This window comes from Saccopteryx leptura, chromosome 11, assembly GCF_036850995.1.
Source record: "Saccopteryx leptura isolate mSacLep1 chromosome 11, mSacLep1_pri_phased_curated, whole genome shotgun sequence".
NCBI classification, from domain to species: Eukaryota; Metazoa; Chordata; class Mammalia; order Chiroptera; family Emballonuridae; genus Saccopteryx; species Saccopteryx leptura.
The window spans coordinates 40,929,229-40,956,444 of record NC_089513.1 but is presented as its reverse complement, the minus strand read 5'-3'; the positions used below and the strand labels follow the sequence as shown (position 1 = coordinate 40,956,444).

The following is a 27,216-nucleotide window of genomic DNA, read 5'->3' as shown; positions in this document are numbered from 1 at the left end:
GATACAGGGAACTTCTCTGTGCTATTTTTGGAATTTCCTGTGATCTGTAATTATTTCAAAATGAAGAAATTATAATTACTTAACAAGAACTCTAAAATACTTTTTTTTTAAGTAAATCTTTTTTTTTTTTTTTGGTTTTATTTATTGCTTTAGGTAGAAGAGAGAAAGAAAAAGAAAGGCAGGGAGAAGGAGGAATGGGAAGCACCAACTCACAGTTGCTTCTCATATGTGCCCTGACCAGACAAGCCAGGGGTCTTGAACCAGCAATCTCAGCATTCAATGTTGACACCTTACCCACTGTGCCACTACAGGTCAGGCTAAAACACTTCCTAAATAACAGCTTCTTGCAAATGTTAGTTTATTTGTTGGTTAGACTATTATACAGTAATCACTCAAAGTGAAGTATTTTGATGAGGAATTATTGCTTTTCTCAGTAGAACCAAACTTCAAAAGTTTCTAATATTAAAGAAAAAAGGTAGGGGGTAAATACAAATTGCTTTCAGTAGTCAGCTAAAATCCTGAATTAAGTATTTAGGAATAGAGGGAATCAAGTTTTCCTCTTTTATGGGTAATTATTTTTTTTTAATTAAGATTGCTTTCACCAAGATTAAGATCCTCTGCAATGGAAAACAACATATATTAAACAATACATGGAAAGTAATTATAATAATTCAATTTCCTTGGGTATTACTATCCACGAGGTATCTTTTAAATTATTTATGCCTATAAACACAGTTAAGCCTTAGAACACCGCTTTACTACTGAATTTTAAGTATTCCTATTTTACTAATGAGGAAAAGAGACAAGAGTTGTTTCATAGGTAGTAATATTGCACCAGGCTATCTTCTACTATAGATAAATTTGCAGATATCTTTTTTTTTTTTTTTTTTTTTTTTTTTTTTTTTTTTTTTACAGAGACAGAGAGAGAGTCAGAGAGAGGGATAGACAGAGACAGACAGGAACGGAGAGATGAGAAGCATCAATCATTAGTTTTTCATTGTGCATTGCGACCCCTTAGTTGTTCATTGACTGCCTTCTCATACGTGCCTTGACTGCCCGCCTTCAGCAGACTGAGTAACCTCCTGCTCGAGCCAGCGACCTTGGGTTCAAGCTGGTGGGCTTTGCTCAAACCAGAGGAGCCCGCGCTCAAGCTGGCGACCTCAGGGTCTCGAACCTGGGTCCTCGGCATCCCAGTCCGATGCTCTATCCACTGCACCACCACCTGGTCAGGCTACAGATATCTTTTAAGTAGCATACTTTGGACTTTTAAGACATCTTTTTGATTAAAATATTATTATCTTAATTCCTGCCAATAGCATTAGTTTAATGGACTATTTACTCTATTTATAGAATTATACTATTTTGCAACAATTTTACCACAAGGCACAAAACAGAAAACACAATTTTGAAAATTATGCCTTTCCACTGAGTTAAAACAACATAGGGTAACAAATGAGATAAAGAAGGAAATACGGAGGCCCTGGCCGGTTGGCTCAGCGGTAGAGCGTCGGCCTAGCGTGCGGAGGACCCGGGTTCGATTCCCGGCCAGGGCACATAGGAGAAGCGCCCATTTGCTTCTCCACCCCTCCGCCGCACTTTCCTCTCTGTCTCTCTCTTCCCCTCCCGCAGCCAAGGCTCCATTGGAGCAAAGATGGCCCGGGCGCTGGGCATGGCTCTGTGGCCTCTGCCTCAGGCGCTAGAGTGGCTCTGGTCGCAATATGGCGACGCCCAGGATGGGCAGAGCATCGCCCCCTGGGGGGCAGAGCACCGCCCCCAGTGGGTGTGCCGGGTGGATCCCGGTCGGGCGCATGCGGGAGTCTGTCTGACTGTCTCTCCCTGTTTCCAGCTTCAGAAAAATGAAAAAAAAAAAAAAAAAAAAAAAAAAAAAGAAGGAAATACGGAATTAAAATGGTCTGACCAGGTAGTGACACAGTGGATAGAACTTCCCCTAGGGCTGTAAGGACCAAGGTTTGAAATCCAGGGTCTCAGGCTTGAGAGAAGACTCCTGGGCTTGAGTGCAGGCTCATCAGCTTGACTTGAGTGTGGGATCAGATTGGAACCCACCATCACTGGCTTGAGCCCAAAGGTTGCTGGCTTGAAGCCCAAGGTTGTTGACTAGAGCAAGGGGTCAATGGCTCCCCCAGAATGACCTATGAGAAGCAATGAACAACTAAAAAGTGATGCACCTACTAGTTGATACTTCTGTGTTTCTCTCTTTCTCAAAAAGAAAAGAAAAAGAAAAAAAATTCAAAGCCAAAGGAAGAGGTTGAAATTTAGATTACCACAGATTTATGAAAGCAAAAATATCTGCTCCTTAAAATTCTAATAGTTAAGCTCTAATCTTTGATGTAATTTTTATAAGCAGAGAACATACTGGAACAGAGGCGCCAGGCACTAAGGGTAGCGGAGGAAGTCTGCCAGCATGCACGCCAAGCAATCTCACGAGTTGGTGGGCACGGAGACTGGTCTCACCTGGAGTACCCGGATGACTTCGGGCGCCTTGTGGAAGAGCACGCGCGGGCACTTCCGGGAGCTTGAGGCATCTGAACAAGCACTTCCGGGTAGCGCGTGGCCGCAGGAGCCGCTCTGCTGCCTCCCCCTGCTGTTGTAGTTTCAGGCATACGGTGGAAATCGAGGTAGCCTTGAGCGATGGCCTCTCGTTATGACCGGGCAATCACTGTCTTCTCCCCAGATGGACACCTCTTCCAAGTGGAATATGCGCAGGAAGCGGTGAAGAAAGGATCCACAGCGGTGAGCGAGCAACTTCGTGACCACAGGCTCCTGCCGCGTGCAGGCCTAACGTACCCCGCTGTCCCAGCCCACCTGTAGGGGGACAGGTCAGGGAAGTCTCCCACTTGTGAAGTTACTTCCTTTCTTTCATTGAGGGAGATGACTAAAATTTTGGCTGGAAGTGATGGAGTAAAAGGTGGTAGATTTCGTGGGCTTCAGTTGTGCAACTGCCTTTATTTAATGATAGCCACACACTCAAAATGTGTGTGTGTGTGTGTGTGTGTGTGTGTGTGTGTGTGTGTGTGTGTGTGTGTGAGTGTTAGGAGCCTTTACTGTAGAGGAGATAATACTGTTTCCGACTACCTGGATGCACAGGGCCCACTTCCTCAGAAATTCACAAATGCATGAGAAAGTAACAGTTTCTTCACTTGGGAGTTGTTGTTTAATCATAATTATAATAATTAAACATTGATCATGCCTATCCCTGAAGTACAAACTAAGTCAACATAAAATTCAATCTTTGTTGGTGAGGATGCGGTTAAAATAGCTACACCACTTAGGCATTTTCACATAAAAATTACTGTTCTAATATTTGCACCCGAGTATTTGGCAGCCTTAGAGGCGCAAAGTCCCCAAGCAGCTTCTCAATTTTGCCAATTCTTTTTGTTTGGTTTTTAAATAATACTGAAATTCTGTGAGCGATTATACCCTACTTTATTTATTTATTTTTTTTCTTTTTCTTTCACAGAGACAGAGAGAGAGTCAGAGAGAGGGATAGATAGGGACAGACAGACAGGAACGGAGAGAGATGAGAAGCATCAACTTTTCGTTGTGACACCTTAGTTGTTCATTGATTGCTTTCTCATATGTGCCTTGACCGGGGGCCTTCAGCAGACCGAGTAACCCCTTACTCGAGCCAGGGACCTTGGGTCCAAGCTGGTGAGCTATGCTCAAACCAGATGAGCCCGCACTCAAGCTGGCGACCTCGGGGTCTCGAACCTGGGTCCTCTGCATCCCAGTCCGACGCTCTATCCATTGTGCCACTGCCTGATCAGGCTTTACCCTACTTTAAATTTACCTAACCATATTTCTGAAAAACTGTTAAATACTCAGGGAAGCTGTAATACTCCTGCCAAGTTTTAGTTATGATTAATAATTTTATAGTTTATAAAAATTAAATGACAAAAGCTCGATTATCCTAAATTTTTAGTCCTGGCCTTTGAAATCAGAAGTATCTGATTTTTTTTACTCTCTCAAATTTCATAAGCTAGTTTGTTGTGCATTTTGGAATTTGAGACACCAGCTGTGAGAATACATAGTTCATTTCTAAGTGTAGCAGTATCTGTATTTTCTCTCACTTGCCATTACCAACTTAGTTATGGAAGGAAATAATTCATTTTTACTATAAATCTACCAAATGTAAGTGGTAAGAAAAAAAACACTGGAAAGAATCTTATTTTTAAAGTATTTTTTATTTAATAGGGCCCACTAGTTTTGCTTCTGTTTTATAAGTAATTTTTTTAAGAATTGTAAATTTAAGAAGTGCTTCATGCAGGTTAAACCAAAAGGGTACCATTTTGATAAAAACAAAAAGTTATACAGTCCCCAGCATGGCATGAAGCATATGGTTAGAAAATAATGCCCAAGTTTTAGAGCCTAAAATAAAGGAGTGATGGGAGAAGACTAGGGTATAATAAGAAACCACACTGACTCATTTAAAATGTTTTAGAATGCTATAGAACTGATTGATAGTTCCTTTGTAATGAGCTGTAAAAGGGTAAGGACATAAAAATACCTAGGGTGGGCATTTTAAAAAATACATTGGAAAGATAAGACAGTTTTGTCTCGGGATTCTGAAATTATAATTTGCATCTTCATATGGAGTTATGTATGATTGTGTTTCCTTGAGGGTGCTATGACCTCTTATACCGGGTAAAGTTTATAGTGGCACTTGTTTATTAAAATAGTCAGAAAATAATCTGTTTATAAATGATGTTTGATATGGTGAATTATAAATAAGCCAAGGTTGACCAGTTTTGACCACTGTGCGAATATGATATTATTTAGTAAAACAAAATGTTATATGGGCCACAATTAAAGGCCTTGGGTTTTACCTTCTTCATGATGATTATTTTACAACATGAAGTGAGACAAAAGGCCTGTTTTAATTTTTTTTGTTCCATTTTCTATAAGTGAAAAATATCTTTGAATAACATTTTGGAGAGGTAATACCTTTCTTCTTGGGAAAAATATGAGTCCTTGATGACATCCTCATGAAAAGAGAAGATTTATTATCATACCTTGTTCTGTCCTTTGCTTGACCCTAAACTGTTATTAGCTCCATATTTCCTGCTTTATCAAATCTCAACTCCACAGTCTGGCCATCAAAGTCTTTCATAATCCTTATCCACTGTCTTTAATTAAGGAGGCAGCTTCGTGGTTTCACTAATATATGCTTCTGCCCTTGTAGGAGGAGAGAGGAGAAAACACCTTTCTTCTGCCACTCTCTATCTTTACTTCTCCTCCAAAATCACACTTTTCTCCTCTTACATAAAGCCATCTCTGACCCACCCACTCATCATGGATATTTTTTTCCTTCTTCTTCTTTTTTTTTTTTTTTGTATTTTTATTTTTTTTGTATTTTTCCGAAGCTAGAAACGGGGAGAGACAGTCAGACAGACTCCCGCATGCGCCCGACCGGGATCCACCCGGCACGCCCACCAGGGGGCGACGCTCTGCCCACCAGGGGGCGATGCTCTGCCCCTGGGGGGGGGCTCGCTCTGCCGCGACCAGAGCCACTCCCCAGCCATCCCCAGCGCCCGGGCCATCTTTGCTCCATTGGAGCCTCGGCTGCGGGAGGGGAAGAGAGAGACAGAGAGGAAGGAGAGGAGGAGGGGTGGAGAAGCAGATGGGCGCTTCTCCTGTGTGCCCTGGCCGGGAATCGAACCCGGGACTTCTGCATGCCAGGCCGACGCTCTACCACTGAGCCAACCGGCCAGGGCCTATTTTTTTCCTTCTTAATTTATAATCTGTAACAGAGCATCATACGGTATTTACTGTTTGATTTCATATTGTCTATAATTTCAGGTTTATTTAATATGTTTCTCACACCAACTGGATAATAAGATGTTTGAGAATCTAGATGGTGTAATTCCTTTTGTATTTCTACACGGTACACAGGGGAGGGGGAAGGAAGGGAGTAAACTAACATTTAAGTAATACTTATTTTGTACTATTTTATGTACACTATCTGATGTTAAGGACAGTGTTAATCCCCTTTTATATATGTGGAATCTATACTTCAGAGCTTTCAGAGTTTGCTGAAGGTACCCACCTAAAAAGTGATGGGTACCATTTTCACACTTACATGTTTCTAGTTCCAAAGCCTCTGCTCTGCATTGTCTTGCAGTTTATTCAGTAAATATTTGTATATTAGCTATCATTATCATGAATGTGGAACCCAGATATGTATCATGTAAGGCAGTTACCTTCTTTAAGCTTCAGTTTCTTTGGCAGTAAAATAGGCATCAAAATAGCACCTGCTTCATTGGGTTCATGTGACAGTTGAATGAAGTAATGATACGTGTTAAGTATCTTGTACAGTGTCTGGTTCATAGCAAGTACTTACTAATGGTAACTATTATTATTTCCTATCCCTTTATTGTCTCTTATTCTTCAATTTTGTCTATGGTTCTTCCAGTGAATAATAACATTCACTTATTATCAAGACATTTTTGTTGAACAATTACATCTGCCAAATGTGGTGCTGGGCCCTAGGGTTTCACAATAAGAAAAGACTCCATTTCTGTCCTTGGAGAGCTTATTATCTAGAAAGAATGTTACATGATCAAATAAATAGTCCTAACTAAGCCTAAATTAGTATTATAATGGGGAGAGTAGGGGGAATTATGGTAACTCTAGGCGTTAGAGAGGTCTCCCTGAGGAAGTAATGTTTTAAGTAGATGTCTGAGAGATGAAAGATAATCAGGTGAAATGGTAGAAGAGGAAAGATGGAGGGTATTTTAGACTAAGTAGCATGTGTGAAGACCAAGCAGCAAAAGACAGCCATGTTCTACAAACTGGCAGGCATTTGGGATTGCTGAAGCAATGGAAAAATGGAACAGAATGGAGCTAGAAACTGGCTGGATCATGGAATGAATACCTTTAAGAGAATAATAATCCTTAAAGGTTTTTGGTGTGGTTATAGTCATTCTCTGGATTATTGCTATGCATTCTTTCTAGTAAAAGACTGCATTTGTCCAACCACAGAAGTGTTCCCATGATCCAGGTAGAATCAGTGTCCATCCTGTTGGCTACAGCGATGAACATGTGACTCAAAGCTAACCAATATAAATCCATTCTTAGGACTTTCCACTTATTTATGCATTTGTTGATTGATTCTTGTATAAGTCCTGACTGGTCATCAAATCTTCAACCTTGGCATTTTGGGATGATGCTCTAACCAACTGAGCTACTGGGTCAGGGCTTAGGACTTTCCTAACTAGAAATAAGTGGTAGCTTTTTTTCTCTGGAAGACTACGAGTACTGGTTGCTGGTGACCATCTTTTTTTCTGTACAGCAAGAGCTTAAAGCCTCTCTGCATTAAGGTAAGGTGACCAATCGTCCTCCTTTAGGGAGGACAGTCCTTCTTTTGTAAGTTCCATCCTCCCTCGAAAAGTGTCCTCCTACATGTCCTCCTTTTTGATATTGGAAGACTAATCTGTAAATGTCCATATCCGATCAATGCAGAGTCGATCCATTGAGTGTGATGTGATGTATTTGTATCTAAATGAGTACTTTTTTCTTATGATTATTATTAAAAATTAATAGGCATATAAGCATAATTACAATATAAAATATTACAAGTGTTTTTATTATGCATTTATCATATTATAGTATATTATTGTTGCAATGAATAAAACGTTTCTTTTATTTATGATATTGTTTTCTTTCATCTATTTTTGTCCTCCTTTTTATTGTAAAAAGGTTGGTCACCTTAATTAAGAGTAAAATTACAGCCTGGCCTGTGATGGTGCAGTGGTCAGAGCTTCAACCTGGAACACTCAGGTCACCAGTTTGAAGCCTTGGGCTTGCCTGGTCAAGACACATACCACAAGCAATCAGTGAACAAGAGTGGGGCAACTATGGGTTGATTCTTCTTGTTCCCTGCCTCGCACTCTCCTTTCCCTGTAAAATCAATAAATAAAATCTCAAAAAAAAATAAAGTACAAGTACAGTTTCTAGATCCTTTTGTTTCCAAGCCAGCTCTGTGCTCTTTTAGTTTGCCTAGTGAAAAATGGTCCTTACTAACACAGGTTTTATGTTGATGAATGCCACATTCAGATTTTTCTTTTTTTCATATGTTTATTTTTTTAATTGATTTTAGAGACAGAAGAAGGAAGAAAAAGCAGAGGGAAGGAAACACTGATTTGTTTTTCCACTTATTTAGGCATTCATTGGTTGATTCTTATATGTGCCCTAACTGGGGATTGAACCTGCAAACTTGGAGTATGGGGACGAAGCTCTAACCAACTGAGCTACCTGGCAAGGGTTATATGTTTATTTTTTCAAAGGTTTCTCAGACTACAGTGTGGTCTACAGTGACCTATGTATAGTCTACTTCAGTGAAACTCTGAGAGGAGTGGGGGTAAAAACCACATAGCTGTGAGCTGAGGGATGATGATAATATTTGGCTTTAAAGGATAGAGAGAAAGAGGTAGGGCGTTGAAGTGAAGTGATCTTTAAGATTTTGTTTGAGAGACTTTAGCATATGTTTCAATGTTGGTGAGAAAAAGCCAGTAGATAAAGTTGAGGTTTATTTGTTTTTAGGTTGGTTTGATTTATTTTCAACTTTTTGTTACAGAATATTTTAAACAAGAAGAGATATATGAAGGGAATAGCATAATGAACCTCCGTACACCAGTTACCCAGCTCTAACACTTATCTACATTTTACTAGTCTTTTTTTTCTTTCTCAACTTTTCCCCCTTCCTAATGGAATACTTTTAGTTGAAATTTTCAGAAGATAATTGAAAATTTATATGTAGTTGAAAGAAACGTAGATACTCTGCCATTCTCTGCCAGTGGTAATATTTTGCAAAACTATGTATGTTTTAGTCAGGATATTGATATATCCTGACATTAATATAACAGTCAGGATATTGATATTAATAAAAGCTACCTATTTTTTTCAGATTTCTCTATTTTACTTGTACTCTTTTGTGTGTATATTAAGTTCTATCATAGTTTATTGCTTGTGTATATTCGTGTATCCACAGTCAAGATACTGAACAGTTTCCCAACTACAAAAGAATCTCATGTTGATTTTATATAATCACACATACTTCTCTTTTTTTTTAATTGACAGAGTTTATTTATTCATTTTTAGAGAGGAGAGAGAGAGGGCAAGAGAGAGACAGAGACAGAAAGAGAGAGAGAGAGAGACAGAGAGAAAGAAGGGGGGAGGAGCAGGAAGCATCAACTCCCATATGTACCTTGACCAGGCAAGCCCAGGGTTTTGAACCGGCAACCTCAGCATTTCCAGGTCAACGCTTTATCCACTGTGCCACCACAGGTCAGGCCTAATCACACATACTTCTTTACCCTCCTCCTTATATCCTTAATGTCCATAGCCCTAATCTCTGGCAACACTCATCTGTCCTCTGTTTCTAATGTTTTGTCATTTCAAAATGTTATATGCATGCTTTCATACAGTATGAACACTTTTAGAATTTGCTTTCTTCCCTTGAGATTCGTCCCAGTTGTTGCATGTATCAGTGTTTTATTGCTGAGAGGTATTCCATGGTATGGATGCATCATAGTGTTTAATGGTATACTTGTTGAAAAGCATTTGGATTGTTTCCAGTTTGAAGCTATTATGAATAAAGATGCTATGAACATTCATAGCAGGTTTTTGTGTGAGCATAAGTTTTTATTTCTCTGGTATAAATCTCCGAGTGTGCAATTACTGGGTCATATGGTAATTGCAAGTTTAGTTTATAAGAAATTGCCAAACTGTTGCTCAGAGTGTCTGTAGTATTTTACATTCCCACCAGCAATATATGAATGATCTAGTTTCTACACATCCTTTCCAACATTTGGTGTTACTGTTTTTCCATTTTAGCGATTTGCATGAGTATGTAGTGAGAACTCATGGTTGTAATAAAGTTAGCCATTAATAGCTAATGAGTTGAGCATATTTTCATGTGCAGTGTGCCGTTGTATATCCACTTCAGTGAAATGTCTTTCATGATTTTTGTCCTTTTGCTAATTGGATTGGTTTTTTTACTGTTAAGTTATGACAGTTCTTTTTGTATTCTAGGCTCTAGCCCTTTGTCAGGTATACGGTTTGCATGCATCTTCTCCCAGGCTGTAGCTTGTCTCTTCATCCTATTCACATGGACTTTCACAGAGCAAAAGTCTGTAATTTTGATGAGGTCCAGTTTAACAATTTTCACTCCTATTGTTTATGCTTTTGGTGCCACATTTAAAATTTTGCCTAGATCCTAAAATTTTTCTTCTGTTTTTTTTTTTTTTTTTTTGTCCCCTAAAGGTTTATAGTTTATATTTAAGTCCATGATCCATTTTCAGTTACTTTTGGTGTAAGGTTTAGGTCAAAAGTCATTTTTCAGCAGCATACATTACTCTCATTTATTTTATATTCAGATAATATAATATTTCATTTATTTTATATCCGGATAACATATTTTGTTATGCATCTCTAAAAAATAAAGATGTTTCTTAAAACCATTATCACTCCTAATGAAATTAACAAAATTTCTTAATATTTTGTAATAGCCTACATTCTAACTTTCCTTTTGTTCAGAAAATACATTTTCATAGTTATTTCATTTGAGTCGGAATCTAAAGTCCTTGCCTTGCACTTAGCTGTAGGTATTTCTGTTTTATTCTTGAACAGCATCTCTTTTTTTCCTGCCTTTGACATCTTGAAGAGATTGCGTTAATTAGGTAGAGTGTTCCACTTCCCAGATTTGTCCAATTGTTTTTCTTGCCCTCCTAGAATGTACTGTTTAGAGAGAGAAATACAATAAATAAACAAAGAAACAAACTGACTGTAAAAACATAACAGGCTATAATTTTTAAATCCTTATTTTTTTTTCCCACTTAAATATATTTCCTTTGCTCTTTTTACCTTTAGGCTAGGTTAAATAAGACATTTTGAAAATTCTTTCTTGGCCATGGCCAGTGGCTCGGTTAATGGAGCATCAGCCTGGCATATGGATGTCCTAGGTTTGATCCCCAGTCAGGGCACACAGGAGAAGCGACCAGCTGCTTCACCCTCCGTCACTCTCCTCCTTCTCTTCCTCTTCCCCTCCCACAGCCAGTGGATCGATTGGTTTGAGCATGGCCAGGGTGCTGAAGATAGCTTGGTTGGTCCACAAGTCAGCCTCAGGTGCTAAAAATAGCTGGAACTCAAACATTGGCCCCAGATGAGGTTGCCAGGTGGATCCCGGTGGGGGTACATGCAGGAGTCTGCCTCGCTATCTCCCTTCCTCTCACCTAAAAAGAGAAAAGAAAATAATAAATAAAGTAAATAAATAAATAAACATTTCTTTAAAAAACTAACTTTTGGTATTATTTACCAATTTTATTGTGTTTTTCCCTACCCACTAATGTCTGCTTTTTCCTTATTTCTCTCCTTAAGTTTAACTTAAATATTTTTATTCCTTTTATTAACTTCTTGAATGAATTTTCAATTTTTTATTTGATTTTTTATAAAGTGAGATTATGAATTCTCTTCTAAGGAAAATTTTGTCCACATCCAAGACTTTGATATTAGGATTTTTATTATAAACATTTTCTAGATAGTATGTGTGGGCAGATTTGTTTTATTTGGCTCTTTGGAAAAAAAAATTATATATACAAAGTGCTTTGGATTTGGATCAGCCGTGTAGGTAATGGGGTGGAATGGATAAGGAGGAAGAGGGTAAACATGGGGGCAGTAGGCAATAGGGCCAGGATTGAGCTGGAGGTTGTGTGGGGGGGTGTCAGGCCCCAAGGCCTTTCACTGCATGCATGTTCAACTTGTATTTCTGTGCCACCCACTGAGGCTAGTCATGCAAATCTACACTTCCCACTTTCTTCTTCCTTCCTTCCATCTCTCTTCCTTCCATCTTCCTTCCCTCCCTGCCATCTCTGGGATGGGTTGGGCTGCCTAGAACTTAACCCTCCAAAAGTCAACTCTGCACATATGCCAGACTGTGGAAGTGTCTGCATGAAAAGGTAGACACATGACCAACCTGTTAGCAGTCTTAATTTTTTTATTAAGTCAAAAATTGTTTAGGTGAAAGTTATAAAAATTATTGTATTATCTTGTGGTCAATGAATTTAAATTGATTTATTTCAATTTGGAGAAAATACTGAAAAAAATTTTTTTGAATCCTAGTACGTGTTAAATTGTTATATAATGTCCTATGACTTAATAAGAAGTCATGTTCCCTGTAGGATATGAAGTTCAATATTGTCTATTAGAAGAGAGTGGGATGAGGGGGAGGGTTGCTGACTTTAGGTAGGGTGGTTAAGAAAGGCTTAGATAAACTGACAAACTTGAATAAAGTGAGGGAACAGAGCAAAGGCTTTGATAAATTGCCTATGTTTTATTTAATTGAAAGATGTACTCTCAGGTATAGTTCTATATTTAATCTCTTCTGTATTTTTATTTCAAGAATACTATTTCAGAATACATCTTTTTGCCTAGTTATGTTATATAAAACAGTACAATAAGATCACACTTGGCCTGACCTGTGGTGGCGCAGTGGATAAAGCGTCAACCTGGAAATGCTGAGGTTGCCGGTTTGAAACCCTGGGCTTGCCTGGTCAAGGCACATATGGGAGTTGATGCTTCCAGCTCCTTCCCCCTGTCTCTCTCTCCTCTCTGTCTCTCTCTGTCTCTCTCCTCTCTAAAATGAATAAAAAAAATTGAGGGTTGTTGTTTTAAAAAAAAAAAAAAAAAAAGATCACACTTGTCCACAAGGCAATCATAAACACAAATACCAATATGAAAATATTTAGATTGCCATTGTAATACAGAATTAAAATTCTCATACATTACTCTTTAACCTCTGAGAATAGGGCCATGTTTCCCCAGAAGTCCCTGTTTGAGAATTACTATTCTAGTACATTATTCTCTAGACTTTTTTCCACTTCTTTCTCAAGGGAAGGGGTGAAGGGAGGAATAACACTGATTCTTCTTGTCATATTCCTGTTTAAATTGAGACTTTGTTTATCAGTGATTTAGGGTGAGGGCATTTGGGCTTTCTCTCAGCTGCGTGTGACTTTCAGTCCCTATCCTTACAAATTGTGAAATACATGGGAGAGATTTCAGAATGTATCTACTTAGAGCCCTGGCCAGTTGGCTCAATGGTAGAGCATCAGCCCAGCATGTGGATGTCCTGGGTTTGATTCCTGGTCAGGGCACAGAGGAGAAATGCCCATCTGCTTCTTTACCCATCCTCTCTTGCCTCTCTCTCTCTCTCTCTCTCTCTCTCTCTTCCCCTCCTGCAGCCATGGCTCGATTGAAGTGAGTTGGCCCCAGGTGCTGAGGATGGCTCCATGACCTCCGCCTTAGGTGCTAAGTAGAGCTTGGTTGCTGAGCAATGTCTCAGATGGGCAGAGTATCGCCCCTAGTGGGCTTGCCAGGTGGATCCCAGTCACGGTGCATACAGGAGTGTTTCTCTGCTTCCCCTCCTCATTGAATTTTTTTTAAAAAAGTATATCTACTTAATTTTCTATACTATTTCTACTACCACCAGTACTCGTACTACTCTTTCTATAAGGAATCCGCATGGATTACCAGAATCTTTCATTTTGGTTAAAATTGTTCTATATTTAGATAGCAAATCTATAGGTGTTATCTCATGAAATTAAGACACTCATAGTTTTAGCATTTGTAATATAGTCTTCCAATTTCTACCTTTATATTTTCTTTGCTTTGAGTTTGGGGAATGGACTTCCAGTAAGCCAGGATCTTTATAACTGCTTTCTTAAAAGTCTACTTTTTCACTTTTAGTGAATGCTTAAGGAAAAGCATTTTCCTATAAATAAAATATTAGAATAACTTGATTTGGTATTAAAACTGACAACTAATTATATATATTTTAATAACTCTACAGGTTGGAATTCGTGGTTCCAATATAGTTGTACTTGGAGTAGAAAAAAAATCTGTTGCCAAGCTTCAAGATGAAAGAACTGTGAGGAAAATTTGTGTCCTTGATGACCATGTCTGCATGGCTTTTGCAGGTAGTTATGGACCTACAATAATGATACAGAATATCTTGGTGTTGAGGGTAACACATGTGGCTCCACTACAGTTGTTGTGGTGCGATATTTATACAACATACAGAGTTACACTCCATTTCTTATTAAACACAAACAATTTACCCTATCTTTTCTGGAAAACCACAACTCTTTAAACCAGGATCTCTGATAGTTAGCTTTGATAAAACACAAATATCAGAAGGTATACATTATTTTACCTTAATTATAATTTTAGGTGGCTGTTTTCTTTATCTTTTTCTTTTTTTTCTTTTTCTTGTTTTAGAGACAGATAAACAGGAAGGGAGAGAGATGAGAATCATAAACTCATAGTTGCAGTGCCTTAGTTGTTCATTAATTGCTTTTTCAAATGTGCCTTGACTGGGAGGCTACAACAGGGTGAGTGACCCCTTGCTCAAGCCAGCAACCTTGGGCTTCAAGCCAGCAACTTTTGGGCTCAAGCCAGTGACCATGGGGTCATGTCTATGATCCCACACTCTAACCAGCAACCCCGTGCTCAAGCTGGTGAGCTCACACTCAAACAGAATCAGCCCGTGCCCATACCAGCAGCCTTGGGATTTCAAACTTGGGTCCTCAGCGTCCCAGGCCAATGCTCTACCCACTGCGCTACCACCTGGTCAGGCTAGATAGCTGATTTCTTTTAATTTTTTTATTTCAAAATAATTTTGGATCAAGAAATTACACAATTTCCACAAAATAGTCTCTTTTATCCTTTACCCAGTTTACCCCAATGGTAATATCTTCAAACACCATTAAATTGACATTATCACAAGCCACAGATATTTTTCATATTTTATCACTTTTACAGGCACTCATGTGCACATGTGTGTAGTTTTATTAGACTAATCACATGTGTAGATTCATGTAGCCATCACTACAGTCATACATAGCTCTTCCATTCCCACAAGGCTACCCCTGCCATTCCTCTTCTGTGTCTCTAATCTCTGGCAAGCAGTAATCTATTATCTTCTCAATCATATAATTTTGTCATTTTTGAGAATGCTATATGAATAAAATCATGTGGTGTATAACCTTTTAATATTGGCTTCTTTTTATTCAGCGTAATTCACTTGTAATTCTTCCAAATTGTTGCATATGTTGATAGACTGCTGCTTATTATTGCTGAATAGTATGCCATGTATGGATGTACCACACTTTTTTAACAATATGAAGAACCTATTATCAGTTTTTTCTAATACAGATAAAATTAATGTAGACTTTTGCTTATAGATTTTTGTGTGAACATAGGTTTTCATTGTTCTGAGATAAATACTCATTGTCCTGAGATAAACACTTAAGAGTACAATTGTTGGGTCATATGATAATACATGCTTTGTTACATATAAAACTACCATATTGTTTTCCAGAGTGGCTGTACTGTTTTATATTCTCTCTAACAATGGATGAATGATTAATTTTTCTCTGCATCCTCAGCAGTATTTGGTGTTTTACTATTTTTTATTTTAGGCATCTATATAGGTAGGTAGTGATAGCTCATTGTGGGTTTAATTTGCATCTGCCTCATGGCTACTGATGTTGAACATATTTTCATGTGCTTATTTGCATTTGTATACCAAACAAGACATGTTTCTTGTGTTGGTTTTTTTTTTTTTTTGCTCATTTTCTATTTTTTTTATTAATAATTTTCTGTTGAAGTTTAAAAACCTTATTAGCAAAAAGTTTTTAAAAACCTATTGAGTCCAAATAATCTTTATCTTACTGTCCTAAGAAAGAAATTATCTTGCCAGCCTGACCAGGTGGTGGCACAGTGGATAGAGCATCAACTTGTAACACTGAGAACCCAAGTTTGAAACTCTGAGGTCACTGGCTTGAGCATGGGCTCACTCAGCTTGAGCGCAGGCTCACCAGCTTGAGCACAAAGTCACTGGCTTGAGCATGGGATTATTGGCATGACCCCATGGTTGCTGGCTTGAGCTCAAAAGTTCCTGGACTAGGCCCTGGCCGGTTGGCTCAGTGGTAGAGCGTCAGCCTGGCATGCAGAAGTCCCAGGTTCGATTCCCGGCCAGGGCACACAGGAGAAGCACCCATATGCTTCTCCACCCCTGCCCCTCTCCTTCCTTTCTGTCTCTCTCTTCCCCTCCCGCAGCCAAGGCTCCACTGGAGCAAAGATGGCCCAGGCGCTGGGGATGGCTCTGTGGCCTCTGCCCCAGGCGCTAGAGTGGCTCTGGTCGCAACAGAGCGACGCCCCGGAGGGGCAGAGCATCGCCCCCTGGTGGGCAGAGCGTCACCCCCTGGTGGGCGTGCCGGGTGGATCCCGGTCGGGCGCATGCGGGGTCTGTTTGACTGTCTCTCCCCGTTTCCGGCTTCAGAAAAATACAGAAGGAAAAAAAAAAACTTGCTGGACTGAAGCCCAACATCACTAGTTTGAGCCCAAGGTCACTGGCTCATCTGGAAACCCCCAGTCAAGGCATGTATGAGAAGCAATCAATGAACAACTAAAGTGCCACAGCTATGAGTTGATGTTTCTCATTTCTCTCCTTTCCTGTCTGTCTATATCTCTCTCTCTCTCAAAAAAAAATTATCTTGCCACAAAACTACTCTTAATTAATTTTAAAAGATTGATACCATCCCTGGCTAGTAAGTTGGTTAAGAGTATTGTCCTGAAATGACAAGGTTGCGGGTTTGATCCTGGGTAAGGGCACACACATGAAGCAACCAGTGAATGCATGACTGAGTGGAATGACAAGTAGATGCTGTCCTTCTCTCTCCTTTTCTCTGTCTCTATCAGTGACAAAACAAAACAAAACAAAACAAAAAAAACCTGGCTGGTTATCTTGGTTGATTGGAGCATTATCCCAGAGCGCAGAGATTGCCAGTTTGATTTCCCAGTCAGGGCACATACAGGAGCAGCTTGATGTTTCTGTCTCTCTCTCTCCCTACCTCTCAGAAAAATTAAAAAAATAAATTTTAAAAAGATTGATATCATACAAAGTATCAATGCCTTCAAAAGAGAATAAAACTAGAAATCAACAGTAGAAGGAAAACTGAAAGACCTACAAATACACAGAAATTAATACTAAAAAACCCATGGGTCAAAGAAAAAAATCACAAGAGAGATGAGAAAATATCTTGAGACAATGAAAATGAAAACATGGGATACAGCAAAAGCAGAGTTAAGAGGAAAATTTATAGCTATAAATGCTTACACTAAAAAAGACCTCAGCCTGATCAGGCAGTGGCACAGTGGATAGAGCATCAGACTGGGATGCCAAGGACCCAGGTTCGAGACCCCGAGGTCGCCAGCTTGAGCACGGGCTCATCTAGTTTGAGCAAAAGCTCACCAGCTTGGACCCAAGGTCGTTGGCTCTAGCAAGGGGTTACTTGGTCTGCTGAAGGTCTGCAGTCAAGGCACATATGAGAAAGCAATCAATGAACAACTAAGATGTCGCAATGAACAACGAAAAACTAATGATTGATGCTTCTCATCTCTCCGTTCCTGTCTGTCCCTGTCGATCTCTCTCTCTGACTCTCTCTCTCTGTCTCTGTAAAAAAAAAAAAAAAGACTTCAGTGCCTGTCCCTCTCTCTCTCTCGCTCGCTAAAAATAAATAAATAAATAAATAAATAAATAAAAGGAAAAAATACCTCAGCAACCTAACTTACATTTTAAGAACTAGAAAAAGAATAAGAAACTTAACCCAAAGCTAGCAGAAGGCAGGAGATAATAAAGATTAGAGCAGAGCCTGACCAGGGCATGGCACAGTGGATAGAGCATTGGACTGGGATGCGGAGAACCCAGGTTCAAAAGGCCCAGGTCACCGGCTTGAGCACGGAGTTATCTGGTTTGAGCAAAGCTCGCTAGCTTGAGCCCAAGTTCGCTGGCTTGAGCAAGGGTTCACTTGATCTGCTGGAGCCCCCGGCCAGGGCACATATGAGAAAGCAATCAATGAACAACTAAGGTGCCGCAACGAAAATTGATGATTCTCATCTCTTCCTTCCTCTCTGTCTGTCCTTATCTGTCCCTCTCTCTGTCTCTGTCACAAAAAAAGAGAGAAAAAAAGATTAGAACAGAGACAGCCTGACCTGTGGTGGAGCAGTGGATAAAACATCGACCTGGAACACTGGGGTCACCAGTTCAAAACCCTGGGTTTGCCTGGTCAAAGCACATATGGAAATTGATGCTTCCTGCTCCTTTCCCCTTTCTTTCTCCCCCTCTCTGTCTCCTCTCTAAAATGAATAAATTTTAAAAATATTAAAAAAAAGATTAGAGCAGAGACATATAATAGAAAAACAATAGAGAAAAATCACAAACCTATGAGTTCTTTGAAAAGGTTAACAAAATTGACAAACCTTTAGTCAGATGGACTAACAATAAAAGAAGACAACTAAAATCAGAAATGAAAAAGGGGATGCTACTAATGATTTCACAGACATGAAAAGGATGATTATAAGAGAGTGCTATGAACAATCATATGCCAACAAATGATATAACCTAGAAAAAATGGATAAATTCCTTGAACATACAAATTACCTGTAGTTGCTCAAGAAGAAATAGAACATCTCAACAGATATATAATAAGTAAAGAGTAAATCAGTAATCAAAAACCTTTCAATAATAAAAGTCCAGGACCAGATGTTTTTCACTGGTGAATTCTACCAAACATTTAAGGAAGAATTAATAGCAATCCTTCTCAAACTCTTCCAAAAAAATAGGAGAGGAAGGAAAACTTCCAAACTCATTCTATGAGGCCAGCATTATTACCCTGATATCAAAACCAAAGACACTACAAAAAAAGAAAACCACAGCCCAATATCCCTTATAAATATTGATGTAAAAATTTTCAACAAAATACTAGCAAACTAAATTCAGCAGCTATTAATGGGATTACACACTATGACTTAGAGGCATTTATCCCTGGAATACAAGGATAATTCAACATATGAAAATCAATCAACATAATACACCACATTAACAGAATGAAGGGAAAAACTACATGATCATTTCAATTGACATAGAGAAATATTTGACAAAATTCAACACTTTTTGTAATAAAAACAAACTAGGAGTAGAAGAAAATTACCTCAACATAATAAAGACCATATAGGAAAAACCTACAGTGAACATCATACTCAATAAAGAAAGACTGAAAGTTTTTACTGGAATAAGTCAAGGATGTCCACTTTGAAAACATTATGCTAAGTGAAATAATCACTCACAATAGTATAATCACTTACATGAGATACCTAGAGTCGTCAGATTCATAGAGACAGAAAATAGAATGTGGTTGACAAAGGATGTTGAGGCCTGGGGAATGGCAAGTTATTGTTGAATGCATTCAGAGTTTCAGTTTGGGAGGATAAAAAGTTCTATAGATGGATGGTGATGATTGCCCAGCCATATAAATGTACTTAACTCCACTGACACACTTAAAAATGGTTAAAATGGTAAATTTTATGTTATATATATTTACTACAATAAAATTTTTTTGTATTGAATGTTTATTTTTTAGAGAAAGAGAAGAACAGGGGGGTAGGGGAAGAGAGAGAAAGAATCATTTATTTATTGTTCCACTTATTTATGCATTCATTGGTTGATTCTTATATATGTTCTGGCCAGGGATCAAACACACAACCTTGGCATATCAGGACAACTCTCTAACCAACTGAGGTACCCACCAAGGGCCAAAAAAATTTGTTTTTAAAAAGGAACCATCTGTTTGACCAGTGGTGGCCCAGTGGATAAAGCGTCAACCAGAATGTACATACAAGAAGCAACTACTATGAGTTGATATATACTTCTCACTTCTCCCCCCTCTTTATCTCTCTGTCTCTCCTCTCTCTAAAAATCAATAAATAAAATCTGAAAAAGAGGAAAAAAATGGAACCCTAATAATATATAGGATGAAATACTATAATTTCTGATACACATACCTTTCTGGCTTTAGTATAAAAATAATTTTAATATGTATATAACTTTTTAGCAGAGTAAAATAAAGGTTTACTAATATTTTTCTTACATGTCAATTAATTTTAAAATTGGGAAATATGTAAATGTCTATTATTGGAGTATTAGTATAGTAAATAATGGTATAGCCATGCAATTGCTTAAAAGTACAGGTTGTAGAATCATATCAAGTGGGTTCTAAGCCAGACTCTATTGTCCACTACACCTGTGACTGTGGGCAAGGTATTCAACTGATCCTTGCCACAGCGTAGTCATCTATTATATAACACAAGGTTAATGATAGTATCTACCTTATTGATTTATTACAAGGATTAAGTGAGTTAATACATAAAAAGCAATTAGAATAATATCTGGCATATTTGAGTGTTTAACAGATATTACTATTACACTGCTGTTACTAAGACTACATCATCATCATCATTATTATTTAGTAACAGTTTAAAAAGGAGGTGGTAGGATCTGTATTTATTGAAATGAAAATGTCTCCATATTATATATTAAAAATAGTAGGTTACAAAAGAATATGTATGATACAGTTCTATGTATAAATTGTGGAATTATATGATACCTGTTAATCCCTCTGTTGGAATAGTTTACAATGAGCACATATCAGAAAGAAATACAGTTGCATTTGGGGGGAAAAATCACATTCTTTTGTTGATGTTGTTATGTTGTGCTTTTAATGTTTAGAAAACAACTTTTAGAGGAAAAAAAGAATTTGAAAAAATTATTTTATGTAGCATGAGGAATTCTGTTTAATAGGAGAAACTTTACATTATGATAGTATCATAAAGTTGTGGTATAAATTTAAAAACATTAGACTGAGAACTCATTTCTTCTATAATTGCTTATTTATAAACAAAGTCAAATTACAAATTTCAGTGCTATCTTTAAATAGAATTTGTCTGTTTTTCTAATCATTTAGTGTTGATTACCATAATTGCTACTTATTATGTTAAAAAAAACAGACACATACACACAACTATGGTTTGGCAACTTACATGGTTTGGCAAATTTATCAATAATATTTTTCTTTGAATCAGTGATAGTACTACTTTCTAAGTATAATACTTTTATGTTTCTCTACTTCTGGATCATATTTACATTGTAAATGGAAAATAGTTAGACATCTCCTTTCTGATTATATTTTCTAATTGAATAAAGCTTTTAATTCATAGGACAAACCAAATCAATCTCTTTCCATTTCTTTCTCGCAGGTAACATTTACAAAGAGAAGAGAATCAGTTTATCTTCCCTTAACTATCTGATTGTGATTCACACTCTACCCATGAGTGTCAGGGTGATACTTAACAGTGGCATATTCCGACAGCTTCTGCATTGTTAACTACTATTAACTATCTTTAGGGACTAGCAATTCTTTCAGGTTTCTAGAAACATGGTTTGAAATAATGTGGAAGGGGAACAAGAGTTTGTGACTGCAAAATACTGATGGTTTTATGAGAAATGGATGTTTCAAAGACTTTGTGAATGAATTTTGGAGCAATGTGGTTTTAAGAGAATGGGGAAAGAAACAAAATGGCAATGGTAACTAAAACCCTTTAACAATGAAAAATGTCATTCTTTGTTGTAATATATTAACTACTTTTATAGGACTGACTGCTGATGCTAGAGTAGTAATAAACAGAGCCCGTGTGGAGTGTCAGAGTCATAAGCTTACAGTGGAGGACCCAGTCACTGTAGAATATATAACTCGCTTCATAGCAACCTTAAAACAGGTAAGCCAATATAACAACAAATTGCTTCAAGGTTTCTCCTTTATCATTATGGGTCTAATCATGAAAATACTTCAATCATATATTCTATTAAATATACTAAATTTCTTGTTATTTCTTGACATTTTGTGTTCACACTCTTACTCCAGTGGAATGGATTGGTTTGATCACTAGGAATCTCAATCAGTATCAGTTCTGAGAATTATATTAAAATTTAAAAGAACAAGAAATCTAATCTTTAAAGGGGATTTCTTCACTTTTTGGAGATACAGCAATAAGAACCATTTTTTAGAGTTTACCAAAGCAATACCCCTGATTCATTCACCCCTGATTCATACCAACTTAAACACAACTGATCAGGTTCAGGAATGACTTCTGAATCCATGAGTAGGTACGTTAAAATTAAATATAATTATGAGGTACACAGTATTCTTTTCACTTATTATTTTATTTGTTTTTTATATATGTCAACACAGTTTTTATATAACTATATACAGGCAGACTTACTTTTATTGTGCTTTGCTTTATTGTTCTTCACTGATGTGGTATTTATTACAAATTAAAAGTAAGACCCTCCACCAGAAAAAAGATTGACTTACTTTATTATGATACTCTCTTCATTGCCATGGTCTGGAACCCAACCGGCAAATATCTTAGAGCAGTGGTCCCCAACCTTTTTGGGGCCGGGGACCGGTTTAATGTCAGAAAATATTTTCACGGACCGGCCCTTAGGGTGGCACGGATAAATGTATCACGTGAGCAAGACAAACGTCAAGAGTAAGTCTTAGACGGATGTAACAGAGGGAATCTGGTCATTTAAAAAAAATAAAACATCATTCAGACTTAAATATAAATAAAACAGAAATAATGTAAGTTATTTATTCTTTCTCTGCGGTAGAGGTATGCCTGTAATATTTTGTTGCTATCGGTAATAATTTTTTTTTTTTTTCCTTTTGCATTTTTCTAAAGCTGGAAACAGGGAGAGACAGTCAGACAGACTCCCGCATGCGCCCGACCGGGATCCACCCGGCACGCCCACCAGGGGCGATGCTCTGCCCACCAGGGGGTGATGCTCTGCCCCTTCGGGGCGTCGCTCTGCCGCGACCAGAGCCACTCTAGCGCCTGGGGCAGAGGCCAAGGAGCCATCCCCAGCGCCCGGGCCATCCTTGCTCCAATGGAGCCTCGGCTGCGGGAGGGGAAGAGAGAGACAGAGAGGAAGGCGCGGCGGAGGGGTGGAGAAGCAAATGGGCGCTTCTCCTGTGTGCCCTGGCCGGGAATTGAACCCGGGTCCTCCGCACGCTAGGCCGACACTCTACCGCTGAGCCAACCGGCCAGGGCCTGCTATCGGTAATAATTTAGGTTGTTTCTAGTTTCTTTTGTTTTCTCATTCCATCTCCTTCTCACTGGCTCTCATATTGCTACTTTGGTAAAATTACTCTACCTTTGAAATGGCTTTTTTTTTAATTATAATGTTAAATTAATTTTTAGTATCGGATTGCTAGATTAGAGATTATAATTGGTTTTAAGACTCTTGTTATATATAGCTAAATTACTTTCTAAAATGATTGAACCAATTTTTATTGTGCAAACAACAATGTATAAATGTATCCCTGAAGAATCATCAGCATTGGGTTTTTTCATTTTTGTTTTATTTGGTAAGTAAGTATAGCATAGTGCTTTATAGTTATTTTAATTTCTATTTTATAATTCGTAGTGAAGTGTTTTTTTTTCACATGTTGGTTTATATTCATTTTTCCTAGTAGGAACTATTTTTCCTTTCAACAGGCACCCTAATGACTAAGAATGTGCCTCTAGAAACCAGAATTTTGAATTTGAAATCCTGGCTTTGTTTCTTGCTAGTTAGTGCTTTGGGCAAACTATTGAGCCTGTTTTGCCTCAAGTTTCTTATTTATAAAATAAGCATTACAGTAATACCTCCTCTGTTGAGTTAGATTAAATGATTTAATATATTTAAAACATAAGAACACTTTCTGGCATGGATTTTACCATTTGTCCATATAGAGATTCTTTTATAGAATATATATTCTATATATTAAACTTTTAAATTACATAACTATTTTTAAATTGCCCTATGATTCCACACATAGGTAGGATATAAAATTGAGATTCATGGACATAGATAAGAGTGCTGTGGTTACCAGGGGGAGGGATTAGGAAGGGGGCTGAGATAAGGATGTAAAGAGGGACAACTATAATGTGATGGAGGATGATTTGACTTTGGGTGATGGCTATACAACATAATTGACTGTCCAAATGATGTGGAGATGTTTGCCCCAAATCTGTGTACTCTTGTTGATCAATGTCACCCTGTTGAATTTAATTTACTAAATTAAAAATAAAGTAAAAGAGAAAGAATTTTGGAGAAGAGGGGAATAAAATGAGTTGTCAAAAGACTCCAAAGAAATCATTTTTACTGGGAACCAAAATGGTATGACATACACAGTTCTCTGCTGTATTAAAAAGATTGCAGTCTAGTCTTAGTTATGTTATCAAATGTACATTAAGCAATGAAAAAACAACTTTAAGACCATATATAAGTAGACTTAGGATTTTATTTTATAGACTGTGTACATTAATTTTTTAAATTTCATCATGGATTTTAGGTTAGTCCAGAAAGTCAGGGGAATTGTTTCTCTGCCTTTTGGCTAAGATCAAGTGCAGAAAGTCAGGGAGGAGGACCATAGAGATATACAGAATAACAATCAATAAGGAAGATCATTTTGGCAAGATCATTTTACTATTAGAATGTGTTACTTGATAAATAAGAGTATGGCCTTTGTATGGTCTATACAGAAAAGAGTTATGAAAAAATTTTATTTTTTCAGAAATATACTCAGAGCAATGGACGAAGACCTTTTGGTATTTCTGCTTTAATTGTAGGTTTTGATGATGATGGCATCCCAAGATTATATCAGACTGATCCATCTGGTACTTACCATGCTTGGAAGGTGAATCATGATTTTTTTATTATATTAAAAGAAGTTGAATAAATATATTCACTATAAATGTTTTATCGCTTTCAAGGACACGACAAAAACTTATGTTACATTAAAATATTGACAGTGGTAGAAACTTTATGTAACCATTTAGTCAACAGTTATGATGGTTTTTGATGGCTAGAGACATACTTTGGCTTATTAGTCAGAGTCTTTTCCTTACATTAGAAAAGATGTGAAGCCTGACCTGTGGTGGCACAGTGGATAGAGCGTCGACCTGGAAATGCTGAGGTCGCCGGTTCGAAAACCTGGGCTTGCTGGTCAAGGCACATATGGGAGTTGATGCTTCCTGCTCCTCCCCCCCTTCTCTCTCTCTTCTCTCTCTCTCTCCTTTCTAAAAAATGAATAAATAAAATAAAATTAAAATTAAAAAAAAAAAAAAAAGAAAAGATGTGAAAAACCTAAGTGTATACAAATGGCCAAATAAGAGAAATATCTAGTTCCTGTTCATTGTTTATTCTTCCAAATTATACTGCATCATATATAGTTGATATATATATGTATGTATATATATATAGTTGCTTGCTTTGACTAGAAGAGTGTAGTCTTTCTGTTTTTAATAATTAAATGAACTTACAAACTCCATACTGAAATCTCCCTCCCTCCCTCCCTTCCTTCCTTCCTTCCTTCCTTCCTTCCTTCCTTCCTTCCTTCCTTCCTTCCTTCCTTCCTTCCTTCCTTTTTTCCTTTCTTCCTTTCTCTCTCTCTCTTTTTCTCTTTTAATTATTTTAGAGACAGAGGAAGGAGAGAGAGACAGAAACATTGATTTGTTGTTTCACTTCTTGTATGTGCTCGAATCAGGGATCAAACCTATAACCTTGGTGTATTGGAACGATGCCCTAGCCAACTGAACTACCCAACTGGGGCCTTCATACTGAAATCTTTAATGCATTCTCTATTTTAGGAGAGTCAGAATACCTCAAACTATGAGTTTATTCATACGTGTCAGTACATTGCAATTATTGCTACATAATTTCTGGGATATATTAGTTTGTTTTTGGATAAGTCTTTATTACTGTTTCAGTACCCAAATACTAACTTTCTATAATGATGCACTCAAATCTAATGGTGCACAAAAATCTAGGGCCTAGTGAAACGAATAGCAGTTTTCAGAAGTGAGTTTTTATATATTCTCATAAATAAGAATAGGACTATACCACATTCCGTTAAAAGTTCAAACACCTAGGCCTTAACATAACTTTATGAAGAATTTATTATACTACCATTACCATCCAGGTATGGCCTGACCTGTGGTGCCACAGTGGATAAAGCGGCAGCCTGGTATGCTGAGGTCACTAGTTCAAAACCTCTGGCTTACCTAGTCAAAGCATAGATAGGAGTTGAAGCTTCCTGCTCCTCCCTCCCTTCTTTCTCTCTTTCTTTGTCTCCTTCTTTCCCCCGCCCCCTCTAAAATGGATTTAAAAAAAAAATAAATAAATTTAGACAAATTAAATGGGAAACATTGCCTTGATTTTTAAGCCTATATTAACTAAATTATTTGATTTGAGCTGACCATACTCATACTATTTTATAAACTGATTAACCAAGACAGTAAAACAGTGGATTATATTCTTACCACGAACATCTGAATACTTGTGTTAGCTGCACAACTTCTTTTAAGGTCCCTGGACAATCTAATTGGTAACCAGAAGCTGTGTATTTACCTGCTGCAAATACTAGACTTTTTTTCTGCCAGTTAGGAACCTTTTTCCTTTACTAGGTTTCTTGAGCCTCCAAATGTGTAGCCTAAACAAAGCAAATTATAACCCTGAATCTCTACATATTTTGAAGTCTGCCATCTTCTGTTTGCATTTATAATTACTTCATTATCATTATTTTCCTTCATTTCAATTTCATAACAATTTCCAAGTTTACAGAAATTTCCATTTTAATTTGGTTGCTCCCTGGGGTCACACAGAGAAGCATTTTTTATTTCAAAATCAATTAGTTAGGAAAATTATGGAATATTTAAATTGTTGGGGATTTCATTTATCATCTAGGTCTGAAAAGATGCTCTGCTGTGGTGTTTTAAGGCCATGTGGTGGAGGTGAGGAGGGTGTGAACAGGGTGTGCATATATATCCCATTATTATTATTTTACTAATTGTACATATTGCACTTTCTTGTAAAAATTTTTATTGAAAGGAGTATTATAAAGCTTTAAAAATCATCTATAGCCTGACCTGTGGTGGCGCAGTGGATAAAGCGTCGACCTGGAAATGCTGAGGTCACCGGTTCAAAACCCTGGGCTTACCTGGTCAAGGCACATATGGGAGTTGATGCTTTCAGCTCCTCCCCCCTTCTCTCTGTCTCTCTGTCTCTCTCTCTCTCTCTCTCCTCTCTAAAAATGAATAAATAAAAAAAATCATCTATAAAAACATTTAGGAACTTTTATTTTTCGTATTTGGTGAGATTGAGGAGTAAAGTGATTTTTAAGTTCATACCACTAGTTAATAGCAAAACTGAAATTAGAACTCAGAGTTTTCTGCTTATTAGTCCAGTGTTTTTTCCACTACACC

General features: G+C 37.7%; 1 protein-coding gene across 1 annotated transcript in view; it reads left to right on the top strand.

Annotated features, from left to right (window-relative positions):
* Positions 1–2,649: 2,649 nt before the first annotated feature.
* The window catches only part of PSMA8 (proteasome 20S subunit alpha 8), a 34,309-nt gene continuing 9,742 nt past the window's right edge, over positions 2,650–27,216 (top strand). The window contains exons 1-4 of the mRNA XM_066352295.1: positions 2,650–2,751; positions 13,862–13,988; positions 21,560–21,684; positions 24,528–24,650. Of these exons, the coding sequence (XP_066208392.1) occupies positions 2,650–2,751; positions 13,862–13,988; positions 21,560–21,684; positions 24,528–24,650 (477 nt within the window). The remainder of the gene's footprint in view (positions 2,752–13,861; positions 13,989–21,559; positions 21,685–24,527; positions 24,651–27,216) is intronic.